This window comes from Gavialis gangeticus, unplaced genomic scaffold, assembly GCF_001723915.1.
Source record: "Gavialis gangeticus isolate Ggan-Ray unplaced genomic scaffold, GavGan_comp1, whole genome shotgun sequence".
In the NCBI taxonomy this organism is placed as follows: Eukaryota; Metazoa; Chordata; order Crocodylia; family Gavialidae; genus Gavialis; species Gavialis gangeticus.
Window position 1 is genome coordinate 41,544,700 of NW_017729025.1, and position 20,175 is coordinate 41,564,874.

General features: G+C 41.4%; 1 protein-coding gene across 4 annotated transcripts in view; it reads left to right on the forward strand.

Moving 5' to 3' along the window:
- The window catches only part of FOXN3 (forkhead box N3), a 415,590-nt gene that overhangs the window by 330,637 nt on the left and 64,778 nt on the right, over nucleotides 1–20,175 (forward strand). For 2 of the 4 annotated variants that reach the window (XM_019518676.1, XM_019518677.1), the window contains exon 5: nucleotides 16,749–16,814. The exons of 1 other annotated variant lie outside the window; for it this stretch is intronic. In XM_019518676.1, coding sequence (XP_019374221.1) covers nucleotides 16,749–16,814 — 66 coding nt within the window. The remainder of the gene's footprint in view (nucleotides 1–16,748; nucleotides 16,815–20,175) is intronic. One more of the 4 variants, XM_019518678.1, reaches the window with a different exon arrangement.

Sequence of the window (20,175 nt, forward strand, 5' to 3'; positions counted from 1 at the left end):
GTCTATAAACTCACTAGGGGGGACCAGAAGGGTTTGGGAGAGACCTTGTTTCCCCTAGCGCCCCCTGGCATAACAAGGAATAATGGCCACAAGTTGTTGGAGAGTAGGTTTAGATTAGACATTCGTAAGAACTACTTCACAGTCAGGGCGGCTAGGAGCTGGAACCAACTTCCAAAGGAAGTGGTGCTGGCTCCTACCCTGGGGGTCTTTAAGAAGAGGCTTGATGCCTACCTAGCTGGAGTCATTTGAGCCCAGTTTTTCTCCTGCCCAGGCAGGAGGTTGGACTTGAAGATCTACAAGGTCCCTTCCGACCCTACTTCTATGATTCTATGACAGTGATTCTTCCATTAGAAATGGCATGGCTATACATAGCCACTGGGGTTTTTGTTTGTTTGTTTTGTATTGGGGGAGGGGGTGTTAAGAAACATGGGCTCCTCTGAGTATTTCACATTGGTGCCCCAGTCCATGTGAAACCTGCAGACTTTATTCTAATATTCAAAGCTTTTTTTATGGTTGGTTCTAACTGAACAGGAGATCGCCATCTTCTCTGCAATTGTGAGCTCCCTCAATAGCTACATTCTACTGTAATTGGCCTGACCAGTAAAAAAGAGTAAGTTATGGAACTTGCAAAGACTCTGACCCCAGACTATTGAAGCTGCTCTTGAGAAAAGGCAAAAAGTACTGTGTACCTTACTGCGTTTTAAACTGTAAACTGTATGTGTCATGGCTTTCCTTCCAATAGGTTGTGTGTCTCTGGCCCATGTATACACACAGCTCTAATTAATCTACTTTAAACTCTACTTAATCTGCAAGTTGGAAAGAAAGAGATTATTTTATAGTTAAATACTTGAGTTGCACTCTTGTGTGACAGTGATGGAGCCATGGAAACACCTAGGCAGTGAAAATGCAAGTCCTCACAATTTAATGCCATCTTTTTGGCAGTCTTTGTAAAGATGTTCCATGAGTGGAAGGCTTCTGGAAACTAAGGGGTGTTAGTTGTAGCTGTGTCGGTCTAAGGACATAGGCAGCCAAGGTTCTTTGGGTAGATGTAGTATCTTTTATTAGACCAACTAAATAGTTGGAAAAATTGTTCTCTGCAAGCTTTCAGGCACAAACACCCTTCTTCAGACTTCCTATGCTTGAAGAAGCATGTTTGTGCCTGAAAGCTTGCAAAGAACAATTTTTCCAACTTTTTAATTGGTCTAATACAAAATACCACATTTACCCAAAGAACCTTATCTGGAAACTAAGTTAACTTTTGACCTTTTGAGGGACGGATCAGGTTTGCAGGGGATGAGGCTAGTGTAGGATAAGGAATCCTGCAGTACCACTACCTCAGCAGTATCTGCTTTTGTAGATTCAAAATCAGGTAGGCCTCACAGCTGTATATGGCATCTTCCTTGACCCCTTGCCTTATTTCTTTATTTAAATATGGAAGTAAATTAAAAAGAAGGAAGCTTCAATTACAATGTTGATCTCCCGCCATAGAGCTAAAATGAATAGTAGTTAGACACATCCATGATGTTCCAGTATTTGGATGCTTTTCCAAAATGTTTGGATCAGAAGTTTTTGTCTAGGTTATTTTTAACAATAGCCAGCCAATAGTGATTTGTAATCTGAACTAATGGTTACAAGTAGGTCTGTACTAGGATGCAGCTGTGATAATCCAAAAAGTCACCTTTGGGGCTTTCTTCAGGGTTTTATACTGCAGCCTCCCTCCCCACTCCCCCAGTTTGTTGTTAGTATATCTTTCATTCAAACAGTACAGTTAATTTACTAGATTGAGGACTGTTATAAATATCAGGCTAATATTTTATAACACTATTTCACACTGAACTGTCACTACCAATTATGCAAAAAATAAAAATTCTTTTACTGTTGAAAGGTGGCAGCCTTGTTTTAATATTTGTAAAGGATATACATAGACTATAAAATGTGCTCTTAACAGATTTACAAAAGGTGAAATGTTTGTGAAGCATTAAAATGGGGCAGTGTAGAGAATGTGCATGGGAAACAAAATTTAGGTATCTTACCATCTTTTTAGTGTGCAGGAAAAAAGATTACCTATAAGCAATAGAATTAAACTGAAAAATAAATAGAAGTTCTCTTCTTTTAAATATTTTTGAGGTCCATAGCCCTTATTTTTACTTTTGAGATTTTTCTACCCTGTACTGGACAGACAGAATGATGGATGGACATGTGTGTGCAAAGAGGGAACACTAGGAGTAGGGAGGAAACTCTTACTTTGCCAGATGCTTAGGTACTCAGAAACTTTTCATCTTCTAACCATGAAAGGGTCATAAGATCAGTTGAGTGCCATTGTGCAGTGGTCATTAGCAAGTCCATTTGATTTTCCCTAGAGAACAAGTAGGTAATCATTAAAAATTAGTGTTCAAGAAGGTTTGACATGCAAGGTTAATGCATTCTCTTCATTTTATGTTATCTTAGTTTTATCAATATGATTGCTAAATAGCATTAAGATTTGTTTCCAGAGACAAACATGACTTTCCCTCTGTGCTCGGTACAGCAATACAGAGACTGAAGCAGTAAATTACTTTTAAATTACTTTCCTGTTCTTCTGGTGCTGGTAGGATTAATATGAACTAGTTCCCCAAATGTGTGCGAAGTGCAACTCTTTAAAAACATAAAATGGGTATTTATGTGGTGTACCCAACAAAATATACACAGTAGTGTATATATATTGGACTTGCCAAAAGGTCTTGGAGATTCAAAATACATAAATAAATGTAGGTGTATGGGTTTTTTTTACTTTAGTTGCTAGAAAGCCTAAAAATTTTTTAAAATATTTTAAAAATATAACCTAATAGGGACTTAAAGCATATTGTCTTTTACCCATTGCTAACTTCCCTGATCCAGCAGCCTTTGAAGAAGTTATTGATGCTTGTCTCCGGTACTGTTTACATGCAGGCACCTGCAATTTTAAGCAACATCATAGAACTGCAAAGGAAGAGGATAAAAGATGTTGTCAGCTGAGGCAGAAAACCTACTTTATTGGAACCTTTGATAACTAAAGTACTGAAGACATTTTACTCGGTTGTCCCAAAGAGAAAAATGGCTTGTCCTGAACTGGTTGAACTTTGAGGCTGCCATAATTTAGGGTTCAGTACTGCAAAGATGCTGTGAACACTGGCCCTGACCCTTAGGCCAGGCTAATTGTGCTCATGCTGTGTGCATGTTTAAGTGTCTTCCTGTACTGGAGCTAGAGAGCATCATTGGGATCAACCCTTGGCAAGATACTTTGAATATTCAACAACTTTTGTGAATGTGGTTGTGTATGGGATTGTCGTGTTTGATTTGGATTTTGGTTTTTATTCACTGTGTAAAGTAAAAGGAGCAAGATCTGTTAATTAAGCTGCTCTGTAATTTTCAAGTAAGTATTCTTTGCGCTTCTCATCTAAGGATCTCAGGGTGCCTTACAAAAAATTTGTTCTCGTCTTCTCTCTATTAGATAGGTATTTGTCCCTAGCAGGTTGGCAAACTGAGTTTCAGAAGAGGGAAGTGATGTGGACACACAGCAAGTCAGTGCTGAGAGGAGTGCAGTTTTTTCTTCTTTGAGATTCATATTACCATATTTAGCCACATCCAGGATGATCTTGAATTTAAGATTCCCCCTCTCTCCCCCCACCCCGATAACTAGATTTAACACACGGAAAAATGTAGTTATATCCCCAGGTCCAAGGGTCAGAACTGTGCCTCATATCCCTGACTCTGTTCTTTTCCTTTCATTATAACTCATGTCTGGAGCTGGGCCAGTACCTTGTTTTCCTTTTCACTGCAGAAAACCAGAGATGCAAATATATTTTAAATACGGGTTAGATTTAATTTTGGGAGAAGAGTATATAATTAGTAATTTAAAATTATAATGTGCTTTAATTTCAGCCAGAATATTTTGAAAACATTTGTAAACACAGATATAGCAGTCAGGCAAAAGGTAGGGCAGGGAGGTACCTTAGAACAAAGGTGGGCAAAATATGGCCCGCAGGCCAGATCTGGCCCATGAGGCCATTTTATCCAGCTCATGGGGCCCCTAAAAAATTTAGAAAATTAATATCTATCTGCCCTTGGTTTCTGTCAAAAATGAAGCTCAGCACCAGCTTCTTTTCTGCCGGCAAACAGGGGTTGGGGCTATGCACTGCCCCCCAGCCTGTACCACAGGGCTGGGAGACACTGGGAGTGAGAGGGCAGGGAGCCAACAGGAGCATGGGGCCTGCTCCCATGTCCCGAGGCCAATGCTGGTGGAGCCCAAAGCAGGGTGGCAGGAGCATGGGAGTGCAGGGTCCCAGCTAGCAGGGGCTCTATGGAGCCGGGCCAGATCCCCCCTCTCCCTGCTTGTGCAGCCCAACCTGGCTCCACAGACCCCTGCCAGTCTGTGCCCCGCTTTGGGCCTCACTGGTGCTGGCCCTGGGACATTGGTCCTGAGATGGTGATCAGGGGGCAGGGCACCTGTCAGGGTGGGGCTACCCACATGGCCCTTGACAGCCTGCCAAAACTGGGTAAGTGGCCCTCTACCCAAAATAATTCCCCGCCCCTGCCTTAGAAGCTAATTGTTTCAGAGATTAACAGGTTAATCTCTTAAGGTGCCACTCTTCTACCTTCTGCCTGACTTCATACTAACACAGCTAATCACCTCCCTTGTCATGGAGGACAGTGGTGAGAAGCTATTTTTGACCATTCAGAACCTTACCTGTTCAGATTTTGCAATTCAAGCATGGGTTGAGCTGCACATATGAAACTATAGCTTAGTATTGAGAGTGCTCAGCTGGAAGGGGGAGATGGGAGCAACACAGAGTGTCAGTCCGTGCTTTCAGGATTGTTTCTGTGCTTTATCCAGTGACTTCATTGTAGAGCACGTAACCAGGCCCTGCTCCCTGGACTGCCTCCCAGTGGAGTGCCTTACTTTCAAGGCTCTCTCTCTTCTCCTGATCCCTTCAGTCTTGGGGATCTTTCTGTCTAGTGGCACAGCTTAAACAGGAGGGTTTAAACAAGGCACTGTGCCAGATCCCGTGTTCCTGGGTGCCTCCATGCTGAGTCCAGTATACCACCTGGCAGCAAGGGACCTGATACGATTCCTCTTAAGCAGAGAGGGATGCATTATGGAGGCATCCAGAAGCAGAGTACATGGTGGTGAGAGACTGGGCATGCAGGCATGCTACCAGGTGCCTGTGTGCTGCCTCCTGCCCACCTGCATTTTTACGTGATACTTGATTCTAAGATTAGGTTTTGTCCCCGCACCCCACCATTTAATGAATGTATTGGAATCCAGAAAATGCAGTACATTTTTTAAACACTGGAGTTACTCTTTTTCCCTTTCTAGTGATTAGATTATGGAATAATAGAAACCACCCTACTGAACTATAAATGCCATTGAGCTGCAAAATAGCAAGATCATGTTCCACTGTACTCCTAATTCTGTTGAATTAGTCACAGGCTTTTGGATCAGGTTCAGGAGTCCATATTTTCCTACAACATTTGAAATACTTATTTCCTCGAGCCCAAGGGTTGATAGTCCTCCAGTGCCTTCTATCAGTTTCACAAAACTCATGTGTTCAATGTGGCTTGTATAAAACAGGTTTGGTACCATACAATACAAAAGATAAGAAAGTACTACATCTTTTTTATTAAGGGAAAATATTTCAATTATAAAGTCAAAATTACAAATAAAATTCAAGAAAATCCAGGAAACCCCAGAACAAGGTATGCCTCATAATCCTCTCACATAATTATGTGGTGTGTTTTTATAGGTATGTTTTATAATACTTGCATTTGTTAAATACTGGATGAAAAGGGAAAACTTTTTCTCTTGGGCAATGGAACTTACTGCATGCTGGTTCTGTAGTGTCAAAATATTGTAAACCAACTGCATGTTAGGTTTATCCTGATAACAGTATGACAGTAAAGTTTTGTTCAGTTTTTAAATACAAATTTAATGTCCCATTCTTCTAATGACTAATTTTTATGTAAAGGAATCTGTTACGTGATTAGTCAAGTTGGGTAAATATGTTAGTTTTAGGGAAAGCCTTTCTCTAAAGTGGACAACTGGGCAATGTTGTGCCAAAATATAAATTGCTATAATTAGAAGTTAAGTACAGATCATTTTGTGGCCAGCATTATTAAAAGTCTAACTGGAAATAAACCAGGCTATTTGAGGGCCCCTAAATACCTTTGTTTCATATCAAGAAAAAGGTTGATACTGACCCTAATAAAGAAAATGGTCTTCCATTGACCTAGGATCCATTTGTATTTCTGAATAAACACATTTATTGTTAGAGAACTATAAAAGGTTAAAAATACTAGATGCTAAATTTTTCTTTTTTTTAATCTATCTTTTTCCTGCTGTATTCTCAATTTAAAAGTATTTTGGAGAAAGGGATTATTCCAGAAAGAATGAAAAGACTAAGCATTAAAACCTCTTCCCAACCCAGTTCTTTGTGTCCCAGAGACACTGTTGCTAGGATTGTCCACCCTTCTCTATTAATAATGATTCGGAGGAATTAAAAAGCAGCTCATCCTAGTAGCATTCAACATTGTTCCCTATGAAGACTGCGCAACAGTCCTTCCAAGAACTATGCTTGGTCTCTTAGTTGGGGTGTGTATGATTAGGACTGGCATGCAGTAGCGCAAAATAAGGATTGTCAAATGTTTTAATGGAAAATATACTTAAATCTTCAGTTTATGTTCTGAGAATTTTGTATCTGCTCTTTGGTCTTTGCAGTGATGGGCTTTCAAAGAATTCATGAGGGAGAAAAAATGTTGCCCTAATGGGCTTTTCTTCTGTATTTGTTTAATAATTATTAAAAATTGTTTGCTTTATTTTAAATCGATCTACTTCACATTAACGGTTTCTTGATAATTCATTGGTTTTTAATCTCTTTTTATTTAAGAAGAAAGGAACTAAGTAATACTAAATTGGATTTCTTTGCATACGATACACCAGTTCTTGGCATTGAAGATTTTTTTTTTTTTTTTAATTTAGGCTGACAAAACAATAACAATCTGTAAATGAAACATATCTCTAAACATGCGTTTGCTGCAGAGCTGATGCATGTTCTAACTGAGGTTTTGTCCCAAACCACTGTAGTCATTTGCACAGAGAAACCTCTAACCCAAGCAATTTAAGCCCAGGCTAGCAGACATTTTTGAGAATTTAAGCCCAGGCTAGCAGGTCGAACCCAGGTTCTGCCTCATTCTGCTTCCACAGCATGCCTATCTTGCCATGAGGACACAGGCTCATCGAGCCCAAGTGTTGATAGTCCTCCAGTGCCTCCTCTGTTTCACTTGAGCCGTATATTCTATTACTCTACTTATCTGCTTTGCAGTGGGGATGCTTCAATAGCTCTAGGCAAGCGTGAGAACAGAAAATGGAAGGGTTTTCTTTGGGCATAGAGTACAATTCCTGGGTATTTCTGGTTGCTTCATCACAAAAATGCTTTCCAAGACTGACCAAGCTCCATCTTAGGAGTACCTAGTTATATTTTGTCTTCTCTAATATTCAAAAACTGTTTCAGATCCTCGCTACTCAAACAGAAATCTTTTAATATCCAGATCAACTTTTTCATGGCCAGTTTATATCCTTTTGTTCTTGTGCTACCATTGTCATTCAGCTTATGTAGTTCTTGCCTCCCTGGTGTATTGAAAGCGAACCCTCATTTTGCTGAGCAAAGCAAGCCAAGTTGTTTTATCTCCCCTTTTAAAGTCTAATCCCCTGTTTTTTCTAATAACACCTCTCCGCACCTGTTACAATATGTCTTTACCCTTCTTGAATATGGATGACTAGAATTGCAGAATGAGACCTTACCAGCACCTTGTACAATGCCATTAAGACTTCCCTGCCTTCTGCCTGATGTATCTTTCTTTTTCACAATTGCAGTCCATTAACATTTCATATGCATCTCTCATTTGACTGCTGTACTTTTTAATTCCAAGGTGAGGTCTTTTTCCCCATTTAACATCTTAAAATTGAGTATGAGGTGGTGGGGTAGAGGGTAGGCAGCTACCGTAGCTCTGGCTCCAGTTCCACGGCCACTGCCCACCCTCGACTCCCCTACAGCCTTTCTTCCACATCTCCTTGGTGCAGCCATGGGCACAGAGCATGTATTTGCTCTGGCCTCAGTCTGACCCCATAGCAACTGCAGGGAGGGCAGCAGGTAGGGGAGCATAGGTTTTAAAGGAGACCCAACACTGTGGGGCAGCAGGCATAGGGGGTGGGCAGGAGGAAGCAAAGTGTGGGGCTGCAAGGGGCAGGGATCAAGCCCTACCACCTGCCTCCCCCATTGCTTGTCCGGCCACCTACTCTTTACTACCTCCCCACCCTCTGCCCTCATTGCCTGTCCTCCCCCCACCCCTCTGCTTTCCCTGCCACAGCAGTGAGGGAGAGGGGGTTGTTTTTAAGACAACCCTCCAATAAGTAGGTTCTAAACATGGAAAATTATTTATATATATATATATTTATAATGTTTCCAAGTATAGAATGTAATTATGGGGGTGGTCCTTAAATTCAGGGTCCTCTTGGATTCAGGTAAATATGGTAATATACCCAGAATCCCCTGTGGTTCAGTGGTAGAATCCTTGTCTGTCGCACAGGAGACCTGGGTTCAATTCCCAGACACTTTGTAAATCAGCACTTCAATTCTGGCTCATTATGGTCGTGACCAGTAAGTGGGCTAAAATGAGAAACCAAAAAAGAGATGATGTCCCCAGGTAGGAGTAACATGAACCCAAAGGTGGATAACTGGGAGAAGAAGAAAGAGTTATATTGGCTCCTTGCCTCTGGCCATTACCATTTTAAAAAGCTTTTACATGTAAAGCAGATGGGTCAAACTACAGAATTCTTAAATTCTGCTGTGTAAGATCATGCATGGTTGTGATTCTTGATCAGCACAGATGAGTAAAAGATGATATAGCAGATCTTTTTGCCCCTGAATTTTCCCTTATGGCTGATGTTCCCTCTAAGGAGTAGTGGTCCGTGAGCATGCCATCTTGGTCTGTGAGCGTGCTGCCTCGGTCTGGCATGGGACACTTATTGAAGGGGGCTGGGGGCCGGTGGCTGGAGCTGGAGCCAAGAGGCTGGGGCTGGGGGCTGGAGCCAAGAGGTTGGGGGCCGGAGGCTGGAGCTGGGGGCTGGAGCCAGGAGCTGACTCAGGCTCTGCCAGCTCCAGGGAAGTGCTCCACTCCCCCGCATCAGTGTGGGGGAGTGGAGCACTTCCCCGGAGCCAGCGGAACCTGTGCCAGCCCCCCATCCCAGCCTCCATCCCTGCCTTGCTTGACCTCCAGGAGGAGCCGCTGCCTGCCCCAGGACACTGCTCTGCTCCCGGGCCCTGATGCCATATGCCTCCTCACTCCCCAAGGCGATGCGGGGGAAGGATCAGTGTCCCAGAGCTGGTGGGGCCTCACTCGGGGCAGGCAGCAGCTCCTCCCTGAGGTGAGGCAAGGCAAGGCAGGGATGGAGGCTGGGGTGGGGGGCTGGCGCGGGCTCTGTCGTCTCGGGGGAAGTGCTCCACTCCCCTGCCCTGATGCGGGGGAGTGGAGCACTTCAGCAGAGCCGGCAAAGCCCATGCCAGGCTTCCGCCCCCACCTCTCCTGGTGCAAGGCCTTGAAAAGGCTGTGCGCGGCCACACTTTTAGTTGTGCACAGCTGCACATGTGCACACCTTAGAGGGAACCTTGCTTATGACCATACACAGTTTGACCAGTGCCTTCTCCCCACAACACTTACTCCTAATTCACTTTACACACATGAGATTGGGGACAAATGGAATCATTCAGCATCTGTTTACAGAAGTGAATTGATTTTCTTATCTTTAAACATTGAAGGATGAACATTCAGTACCACGCATGGGGGGAAAAAGTGAAAAATTCAACCCTCAACCATAGATTTTCTTCTTTTTTTAGATCTGCTGTCTGTTTCGGTCTCTTTCTTTCAAGATTTTTATCCTGCACTCACTATGGTGTACATATCATCTTTTTTTTTCCAACTGATGTTATTCTTTACTGCTGAGATCAAAAGTGATGATGACATTTTCTGTTTCAAGCAGATTCCCAAACAGATTAACCTGCTTCATGAATTTGACCATGTAGAAAATCTATGGTGGTATTAGGGGGGGAAAAAAAGAGAGGGGATGGAAGAAAGATGTACTCTTTTTAACTAGAATCCATTTTTACTGTTTATATCCTTTTAGTTCATTAATAAAATGATGTTGTTACTGAATGGGAATGATATGTAGTCCAACAACAATACAAATTTTACAATGAAGATGAGCAGGAGACAGGTTTCTGCTATCAGTGTTCCATATTGTTTAAAGACAGACTGTCAGTCTTTTCATGATGGTTTTCACAATGGCTCATTTGGCAGCATTGCAAATGAACATAGGAACTTGCCATACCAGGAAAGATTAATGGTCCATCTAGTCTGGTATCTTCCCTCTGCAGTGTCTTAAACTGGAACCTTCAGAGGAATGGAGAAAACCACCACAATTACCAGGCCAGCTGTGTATTGCTATATAACAGTGGTGGAACATTTTCTTCCTGACCTCTCTGGCAATCAGGCTTTTATGATTTTTATTCCAGCTCTTGTAGTCTAATTGCATATGTTGCTGTTGAAATTTGTCTAATCTTTTTTCTTTTTTTTACCAAGCACCTGATTCTGCGCTTCTTGCTTGTTTTCAGTAGCACTCGCACAAATAGTCCCATCTACTTCAAGTAAGTGCTACTCAACCTTATTAAATATTGAGCCTGTTTCTGCAATAATATCCTACAGTAAAGAGCTTTACAGGCTGCTTATAGTTGTCTGAAGGTATTTCCTTGGACCTGGCTTATTTATTGCTGTCCTCCTCTTCTGTCATTGGACAAGGTAACTAAGACAACCTTATTGGCTCTTCACTATGTTAATTATTCTATGTAACTATGACTTATCTTGATTTCTTTGCTTTTCATGCTTAACAATTTTCATGTGGCAAAGGAGGCACATCTAACAATAGGCACGTTGGACAGAGAAGCTGTGACTTGGTCTGTTGCAACTGAATGAGCCTCAGGGCAAAAGATGCTGAGGGTATTGTTACTTCTGCAGCATTATGCTGTAGCAAACTGATCATATTGAGAAGATAAAAATCCAGCAAGTACAGGAAGGTAGGCTTCATTATGAATTGGGGCAGTGAACAGGGTACTTGAGGCTGTGGAGAAGGAAGGAGATGGATTGGAGTTGGAAAGTTTGGTACAGTGCAAAAAAAATGCAGCCTGCCTAGAGAATGGGAATATCAGTGGCAGAGTACAGTGGAGAAGGCTAATGTGGGGGTAGATGAAGTTGAAGGTCCCAGTGAAATCCTTTAGAAAAAGCTTTTTGCTTTAAAAAGAGTAAAAATAAAAGGAAAGAAGTTTCATTATTTCCAGTCTCTTCAGATGTTATGATGTGGTCACAGTGGTGTACAGGGGGAGCAGTATGTTACTAACTTTTATTTTTTGCATGAGTTGGGAGAAGAGTAACATTTTAGTAGTACTTTGGTCCTTGTGCATTGTATTGAACTGGAGAAAGTTAAATTAAGCCTTGAATCTGCCAATACTGTCACCGAAAGGTTTGTACTGACACCAGTGTGCTTTCAACAAATGCACAGATTCACTTGTGTATATACAAGTTTGTAGGATTGAGTCCTGCAGTACCTAAAAACTGGCCTTTGTGTCCATTTTTAGGCATCTATTTATAAATAGGTTGGGTTTTCAGCAGCAATAAACACCAACAACTTCTGTGTATCCATTGAAGCAGCAGTCAACTGACTGATGGCTTCACTTATTGCTGCAGGTGTTCTGTCTCTCTGAAAACTGGGGTGCTTTAGGTTTAAGTGCCCATAAATAGGTTTAAGTACTTCTCTCCCCTCATCTGAGCTTGGAAATGTCCCATGTTTGTTTTAGAATATACTATATAGTTGTAGACTATAATACAATGTGTCTAGAAATTATATTTTAAAGCAATAAAGCTGTTTTTATTTTGTTAATTTAGTTTTTACATTATATTTTAATTATGGGATAAGCATTTTGGCAGTCAATCTGTTTTCATTCAGTGAAGTGAAAACAAGGCTTTGAAACTGAGAAAGTTTGTTAAAAATAGCACATCAGCAGTTCTACTGTAAAATGCTTCCCTGGCATTTGAAACCACCTCCGAATGAAAGAACACAACCATAATAAATGGACAGCTGGCACATCAGGGTATCTCAGGTGCCACCTTTGTTTTTAATTATTTTTTGTCACTTTCTGAATGAACAGTCTACTAGTGAGGGTTACCCTCTGTGCTTCTGGCCTTTTGCATCTAATCTTATGCCAAAATATGTTATGCTCATTAATTTGCTGTTCTATATAACTCTACAGAATATACTTTAATCTGTACAGATATTTAAGGTATATAGGATTGCTTTTTGAAGGAAACTTGGGCACAAACGTCTAAAAAAGTATCCTACATCCTGATTCAGCAAAATTAAGTACTACTTTAACTTTAATGGAGCTATTTAGTGCTTAAATATAAACACACTTCAGTGAATTTGGACCTACATCTGAAATGCAGATTCCTCAGTGGGTTTTATAACTCCTATTTTCTTTTTGTTTTCATGCTCAAAGTGACAGTCTTGAATACAGGATTAGATAAAGTAATAGCAGAAGTGCAGCTTTTTACAGCCAAATTATGTAATGTCACCACTGCTGCACAGTTTTGGCTCTTTGTATAATCTTGCCTAACCTCTTTGTACCTGTTTCTGGTTTCAGCTTCTCTTATGATATCATTTAAAGGGCATCCAAATGATGGGGGGACCCAGCCCCTTAGACTTCAGACGACTTTTTGCTGAGTACTTAGACTGCAAATGAGTGACAGGAGGAGATGCCGCTGTTGACATTTTTGCCATCACCATGTATTGGTGCTATTATGAGGTCTTTGGTGCTAGGATATTTTGATTCTTTCTTCCTTCTCTCTATAGTATTTACCACCCTTTCCTTTCTGTCCTTTTCCATTTGGAAGGATTTCTGAAGATCCTCACCGTCTATGGCTTTGCCTCTTGCTGTCTCTTATTTTCCTTTTTTAGTACCAGAGAGAGGGAGATCAAAATGTGTTCACTTAAATATTGAGTTTTATGATGAAAATAAAACACTGAAAATAGACCATTTTTTCCTTGCAATTCTACTTTGTCCCCTTGACTGCCCCAGGACCCGCGCTTGGGGGGGGTCCCATGGACAGTGCCGTACAGGCCCTGCAGACCGCGCCATTGGCATATGCCGAGGGCACCACCACTCCGCGCGCCACCGCCTTTGTGCTCTAGCTGCTTGCCACCCCGTGCTCCCACAGGCTGATATGCCTTGGGGCCCCTCACACCCCTAGGGTCGGCTCTGATCTTGCTGCCAGCGTCTGGAGAGGACTCCAGCTCTTCTAGTGATGCTCCAGTACTAGAAGCTTACAGTCGCACTGAGTTTGAGCACTTTCCCAGCTAGATCCCTGCTTCTCTTTCTTGCCTTGGCTGGAGGTGTGCCCAGACGCATGCAGATCTGTTGTATTAGCATTACAGTGCCAAATCATTTGCAAGCCATAAAACAATTTTGGAGGGGAAGGGCATTTTTTTGTTAGAAAACACATTTTTTTCCTCTCTTGTTTACACCTTTATGTGCCATCAGTAAAGCAGCAATAGCCTTACCTACTTTCCCTTTTAACCTTGTGGCTGTGAGCAGCAATGATCCAAAGTCAGAAAGGGTAAAGGGCAATCCAGAGAAGAGTAGGCAGGTGTTGGAAGGGTCATGACACTGCAGCACTGACCAGAGCTTGTTTGTTAGTTCTCGCTGCGGTCCACCTGCTGGAACTTTACTTATTTTTGGCAGTCCAGGCTCTCCAGTGTCAGAAGGGAGCAGCTGTCTAGGAATAGGTCCACATCTCCTCCTTCCTCCTCACTGGTTGTTCTCAGAGGTGCTTTCCTCAGAGGTGCCTGCCATTGAGATGGGAATTGTGGTCAGGTTCTTCCTTTGGATTAAGTGAAGTACTTTTTAAATGTTTCACTTCACTTCCAGACAGTTTGAATTTTGACCAGTAGAGTTCACGCTGGTGTCTAGCATAGTCACATGAGGAAGTTTGGGTTGACTGCTGAAGGACTGTCAAACCTGCCATATGGCAGCAAAGGGCTCGAGAAGATGGCATAACACAAAAATGGGAAGATTGAGCCACCTCAGAGGAATTTTGGGTGCGGACACAAACGTCTGCTCTCAAAGCTAGCGCTCTGTCAAAAGAAATAGTGCCTACCAGGCCATGATTAGCACCTTTTTGTTTTTGCCTTTGGGCTGGGCTGCCACATGATTTTATTGCTGGTACAAGTCTGACATATTCTGCTTCCAGTATAGATGATGTCTCTGTCTGGTTCAGCCAGTTTCTCCTTTCTCCTACTTCTCTCTGCATTAAAACATCCTGATCTTGTATGCTGTATACATGTCTTCTAGGCACTCTATCCCCTACCTCTATCCCAGAGGCATTATGGGATAGCGGCCCAGATTTTTCAGAAGCACTGATACACTTGGTTAGGCAACATAGCAGATGTGAACATACTTGAATAATGGCTGTCTTGTGGAAAATAGCTTTTGTGGATACATTCATGTTTGTTTTAATCAGTTCATATTAGTGTCATGAAAAAGTTGCAAAAACACAATTGTACTAGTAGAGCAGTCAAAGCTGAAGATACAGAACTTTTTAGATTATTGGTCATATCAACTTAGACTAAAACGTAGAGTTTGTTTTAAAAAGAGAGAATTTGAAATCATTAGAAATGTTTTTTTCTAAATTTCAGTTGCAAAGGTAACTATTACAGTGCAGTATTTTCCATCCAACATTGGAACGCCATTTAAAATAAGAAAACAAAAAAATATTTAGAAGCAGACTATAAACAAAGGCTGAAATTGGCAACATTAAGGGTAACAACATAAATTAGACTCCTCTCATTCTTTTAGTTTGAGTTAACCGTTGGAAGCTTTTTAATACAGTTTTCGTCTGAATGGCATCCCTGTTCAGTGAGGCTGAAGAGAACCTGTGATATGCAGTAAATGGACCCAATCCTGCAAAATAGTTAGCATATTAAATGCCTGTTCCCTGTCCAGGATTGTGTTCAAAAGTCACAACCCCTGTTTCGGCATGAACGAAGGCTTTCAGCAAGAACTCTGCCTTTGTCTTGTTTTCAGAGTTAACAATGAATGTGAGTTTGTAAAAACCTCTTTTCCGAGGCATCTGTTGGTGATCTTTGGAAACAGAAGATGCTGAAGTTAGTTGGACTCCTTTACCTGCCTTTGTATTTATAGGCATCTCTTACAACAGTTTCACTCTTCCACTGCTCTGACTTTGCATGGTTTCTTGCAGTGGATCCTGCATTTGTTACATTTCCTGTTAAAACAATGGCAGATATTCATAAGAAGTTAAAAGTTATCATAGTTATTTATCATGCTATAAAAGATACTCAAGCTGGTATCAAACGCAGTCTTTCTGTGTAGGTGGAGTTAGCTTTTTTGTTTAAGCAGACATTAAAATCTCTTACACTTTGCATCATCTGTATTATTAATAGCTTGTAGGACTATATGCTAAATCACATTACTCCCCTGGAAATAGAACTGAGCATATAAAAGTATGAAAAATGTATTTTTTTAACAGTAAAAAAGAAATTTTCTGACATAATAACCAAAATAAAGTGCCATGAAGCTATTAGCACTAAATTGAATTTTTTGGTATGTAATTTAGTATAAATACTGACAAGTTTAAAAAAAAAAAATGAGCTCATTAGTCATTCAGTTTAGCGGCACTGAGGCCGCAGTCGGCAAGGGCGTGCGTTTTTATGTCTGCTTCAATTGCACACTTCATTTATTTGGACATGGCATAGGCGGCTTTCTCTGTCACACGGCATCACTGCTCGATTAGCAAGTTTCGCCCCAGGGCAGCTGGGACGCTTTGCTGGGGCAGATGTTCTTTTCAGCTTATTCACTGGCCATTCTTGGGTTGTTTACTGTTGTCATGGCTACCACCATTTCCATAGCAGCCAGGCTGCTGTGTCTGAGGCAAGTGAATATAGTTATAAAAGGATCATATTTTGTTCTGTCTATAACTTGCCATCTGTCAACTGACTGTTCATGATGGATTTGGAAACCAATTTGAGAATAAGGGCAGCCAAGTGACAATTTCTGTTTCTATTAACAATAGGTGTGGATGCAAATCACAGGGTAACTTCAGTGTAGCCTTGGTTTTATTTTTTTCCAAATTTTCAAGGCTTTGCTTCCACTGCCTTTCCAAGCACAATCTTACATTCTTATTGACACATGGAAATGACCGAGTGTCATCTTTGTGTTTTGATTAGATGCAGGTGTTCTTTACCCTCTCTGCTGTACTATTAGCTCATCCCAATACATTGAGTCCAACTCATAACGTGTCTCCTGCTAGCACTGATCATTTATAATAAAGTCTAAATACTCCTGACCCAAATTAAATAGCAAGCTTGAGACGAATAAGAGAAATCAGGCACACACAAGAATACAATATGATGAGAAATATACTTCATTGTAGTTTACTTAATAGTAGCACTGGGATCGTGTATAAACTTGATCACATTTTGGATTCTTCCCAAAGAACCTTTTGGATAAGTCAGTCTCTTTTCACTGTAGAGAGTCGGGTGACTCTATGGTTTGAAAGACCTTAAAAAGATTAGCCCACTTGTAAATAATGTATTTATTGGTTGATTTTTCCAGATCCTGACATTGATGCTGCCACTGCCATGATGCTTTTGAATACTCCCCCTGAGATACAAGCAGGTTGTGAGTAGATATTTCTATAGCATATAGCACGATAGACATATAAAGTTAATATTCTCTTTTCATAAGTATACAGCATATCAGACAAAAAGGAGGATCTGATGGAGAAATATAACTTCCCCTGTAGATACTTACCTTACACTAAGCATTGTTCATGTTACATTTATTATTACATGAAAAACAATAATCTCTTTATCCTAACATATTAGAGAGAGAAGTTATTGTTGTTCATGATATACCTACAATTGAGTGACATTATTGTATGCGGATGGAGCAGGTGAGCTAAGACCAGAGGGAACAGCCAGTAGAAAGAAAGAAGGAAAAGGATACATTATTTTTGGTTTTGTTTTCATTTTGTTTTGGTGTGATTCCATCAAGTGTGTAATTGTGGCCACCTGGATGCTTTCTGGTCACTTGGGCACTGATTCAAATCCTTTCTTGCACGCACAATACACATTTTGCCCATTTATCATAGCAAGTGCCAGGGGTCTGAGCAGACTCCAAAGAGAGAGGCAAGTTTTGACTTCTTTCCTATAGGTTCTTTATTGTCATTCTGTGACTGGACCCACCAGTGATCTTTTTCTTCATATTAGCATAGCTCCTAGGAGCCTAATCTCAGGCCAGGATCCCATCATGCAAAACACTCTACAAAGAAGAAACAGATCGTCCTTTCCCTAACTAGATTGTAATCAGGGTTTCAGACAAAAGGAAACACACAGATGGACATGGATCCCCATGGGGAAACAATGACAGCAGTACTAATCAGCACAATAAGTAGTGATACCAAGCACCTAGTAGTCTTAAAGTACAGACAAGTTTAAAATCACAGCTAATGTGAAGCTTTACTTGCTTCCCTGACATTGGTTTAGTTCACATAGCTAACTCAGAATTCTAGGAGAAGCTCTGATTAGCAGTTTATTGCTCTCCTGGGAATGAAGGCCATTTACAATCGAAGCATTCCCTGCCCAACCAAGAGAAGTTGCAAGAAGATCCTCTGTCAGCCTTCTCTAAAATCCCTGGGAAAGAGGATCTGCAGAGAAACATCCAGGGAGGAAGAATGGCTCACCATTCTTCCTCCATGGCTCCACAGAGAAGCGGAGAATTGCCTTCAGTCAGGAAGTAGTGCACAATAGAAAAAGACAGAAAAACTCAGCAGAGAATGGGTAGAAAAAGGAGCAGATTTTGTTGATAGTGATTGCATTGGAGTTACTAGAATGAGTGACCAAAAGAACACTGGACGATGGGAGGCTGAAGAATCCTGTTAGAAAAAAAGAATTAATGGCAGACAGGGGAATTGGGAAGGGAGAAGAAACAGGAGGATGAAATGAAGAGCATGGGGAAGGAGATAGAGTAGAAAACCAGGAAAGAACAAGATAAAAGAGGTAAGGAGAAAGAAAAGAGTGGATATTGAAACTGATGGAGGAAAAGATTACACAGATAGATATAATACAGGAGAAAGTTAGAGGAGAATACAAGATGTAGTATTGGAATGATGCATAGTAAACATAGTAAGCAAGAGTTACTCCGAGCATGAATGCTTTCTGCATTGATAGTTGTGCCTTTTTTTTTTTTTTGACAATTTCATTTCACTCTATAGATAGTATTAAACCAGTTGGCCAAAGACAACATATATTAGCTTATAGCCTCTTTCTGACCTTTTTTAGGAATGTACCAAATTGCTCCCCAGATAGAAAGTGTACATTGTAGGCCTCCTCTACAAACTGTCATTTCAACTACTAATATGTAGAGAGATAGAAAGACAAGAGAAGAAGGTGAAAACATCACGAAACTCAACCTGTCTTAAAGATGTCAGCAAATAATAAGGCCCCCATAAATGTCTGTAGACTAGAATGTAGCCACAGGTGGAATGAAGCAAGTTGAGGAAGTATGGCTTGGATGAATGGGCTGCAAGGTGGATAGAAAGGTGGCTGGATTGTTGGGGTCAACAAGTGGTAAAAAATGGCTCAATATCTAGCTGGCAACTGGTATCAACTGAAGTGCACTAGGGCCGGTCCTGGGGATAGTTTTGTTTAATGTCTTCATTAGCAATCTGGAAGACAGATGGGTTGCACCCTCAGCAAGTTCGCGGATAAAACTAAGCTGGGGGGTATAATAGATACGCTGGGGGATAGGGCAAAAATTCAGAGGGACTTAGATAAATTAGAGGATTGGGCCAAAAGAAATCTCTTGAGTTTCAACAAGGACAAGTGCAAAGTCCTGCATTTAGGACAGAAGAATTCCATGCACTAGTACAGTCTAGGGACTGACTGGCTAAACAGCAACTCTGCAGAAGAGGACCTGGGGGTTACAGTGGACAATAAGATGGATATGAGTCAGCAGTGTGCCCTCGTTGTGAAGAAGGCTAACAACATACTGGGCTGCATTAGTCAGGAGTGTTGCCAGCAGATTGAGGACTCTGTGTTCAGTTTTGGCCCCACACTACAGAAAGGATGTAGACAAATTGGAGAGAGTCCAGCAAAGGGCAACAAACATGGTTCAGAGGCTGGGGGACATGACTTGTGAGGAGAGGCTGAGGAAGCTGGGCTTATTTAGTCTGGAGAAGAAAAGACTGAGAGGGGATTTAATAGCAGTCTTCAACTTACCCGAAGGGTGGTTCCAAAAAGGATGGAGTTAGACTTTTCCCAATGCTGGCAGATGACAAGAAGGAGCAATGGTCTCAAGTTGCAGCAAGGGAGGTTTAGGTTGAATATTAAGAAAAACTTTCTCACTTGGAGGGTGGTGAAGCACTAGAACAACTTACCTAGTGAGGTGTTGGAATCTCCATCCTTGGAGGCTTTTAACACCCTGCTTGACAAAGCCCTGGCTGGTATGATCTATTTGGAGATGGTCCTGCTTTGAGCAGGGGGTTGGATTAGATGACCTCCTGGGGTCCCTTCCAGCCCTAATTTTCTATGATGAACTGAACAGAACCAGGAAGAGGGAGCAAAATATGTTAAGCCATGATTGACCCTCCAGAATTAGGGTTGTCAGACTCATTGTGTTCCCCCTGACTGTGGGGTTCCCTGCACGCTGAATTTGGATGCAGCCATTGCTTACTCTCTGCTCTCAACGTGCATTCCCCTTGGGGCTCTTTGCCCTTGATTTTGATGGTGGGCTCTGCCCCCAAATTGCTAGCCCCTGAACAGGCCCTGTGGGCCAGGTCTGATGCAGGCCATATGTTTGATGCCTCTGCTCTATGCAAAGTAGTGCTGTTGTTCTCTCATCTGTGCAAATGTAAAAGAAATGAAAGAACGGCTTATTCTGTGAATTTCAATGGGCCTGGCCCATTTACCATATTAGCAAAATCTTAGATGGCTCACCTCAATTTTTTTTTTTTTTTTTTTTTTTTTTAAAAAATTTTTTT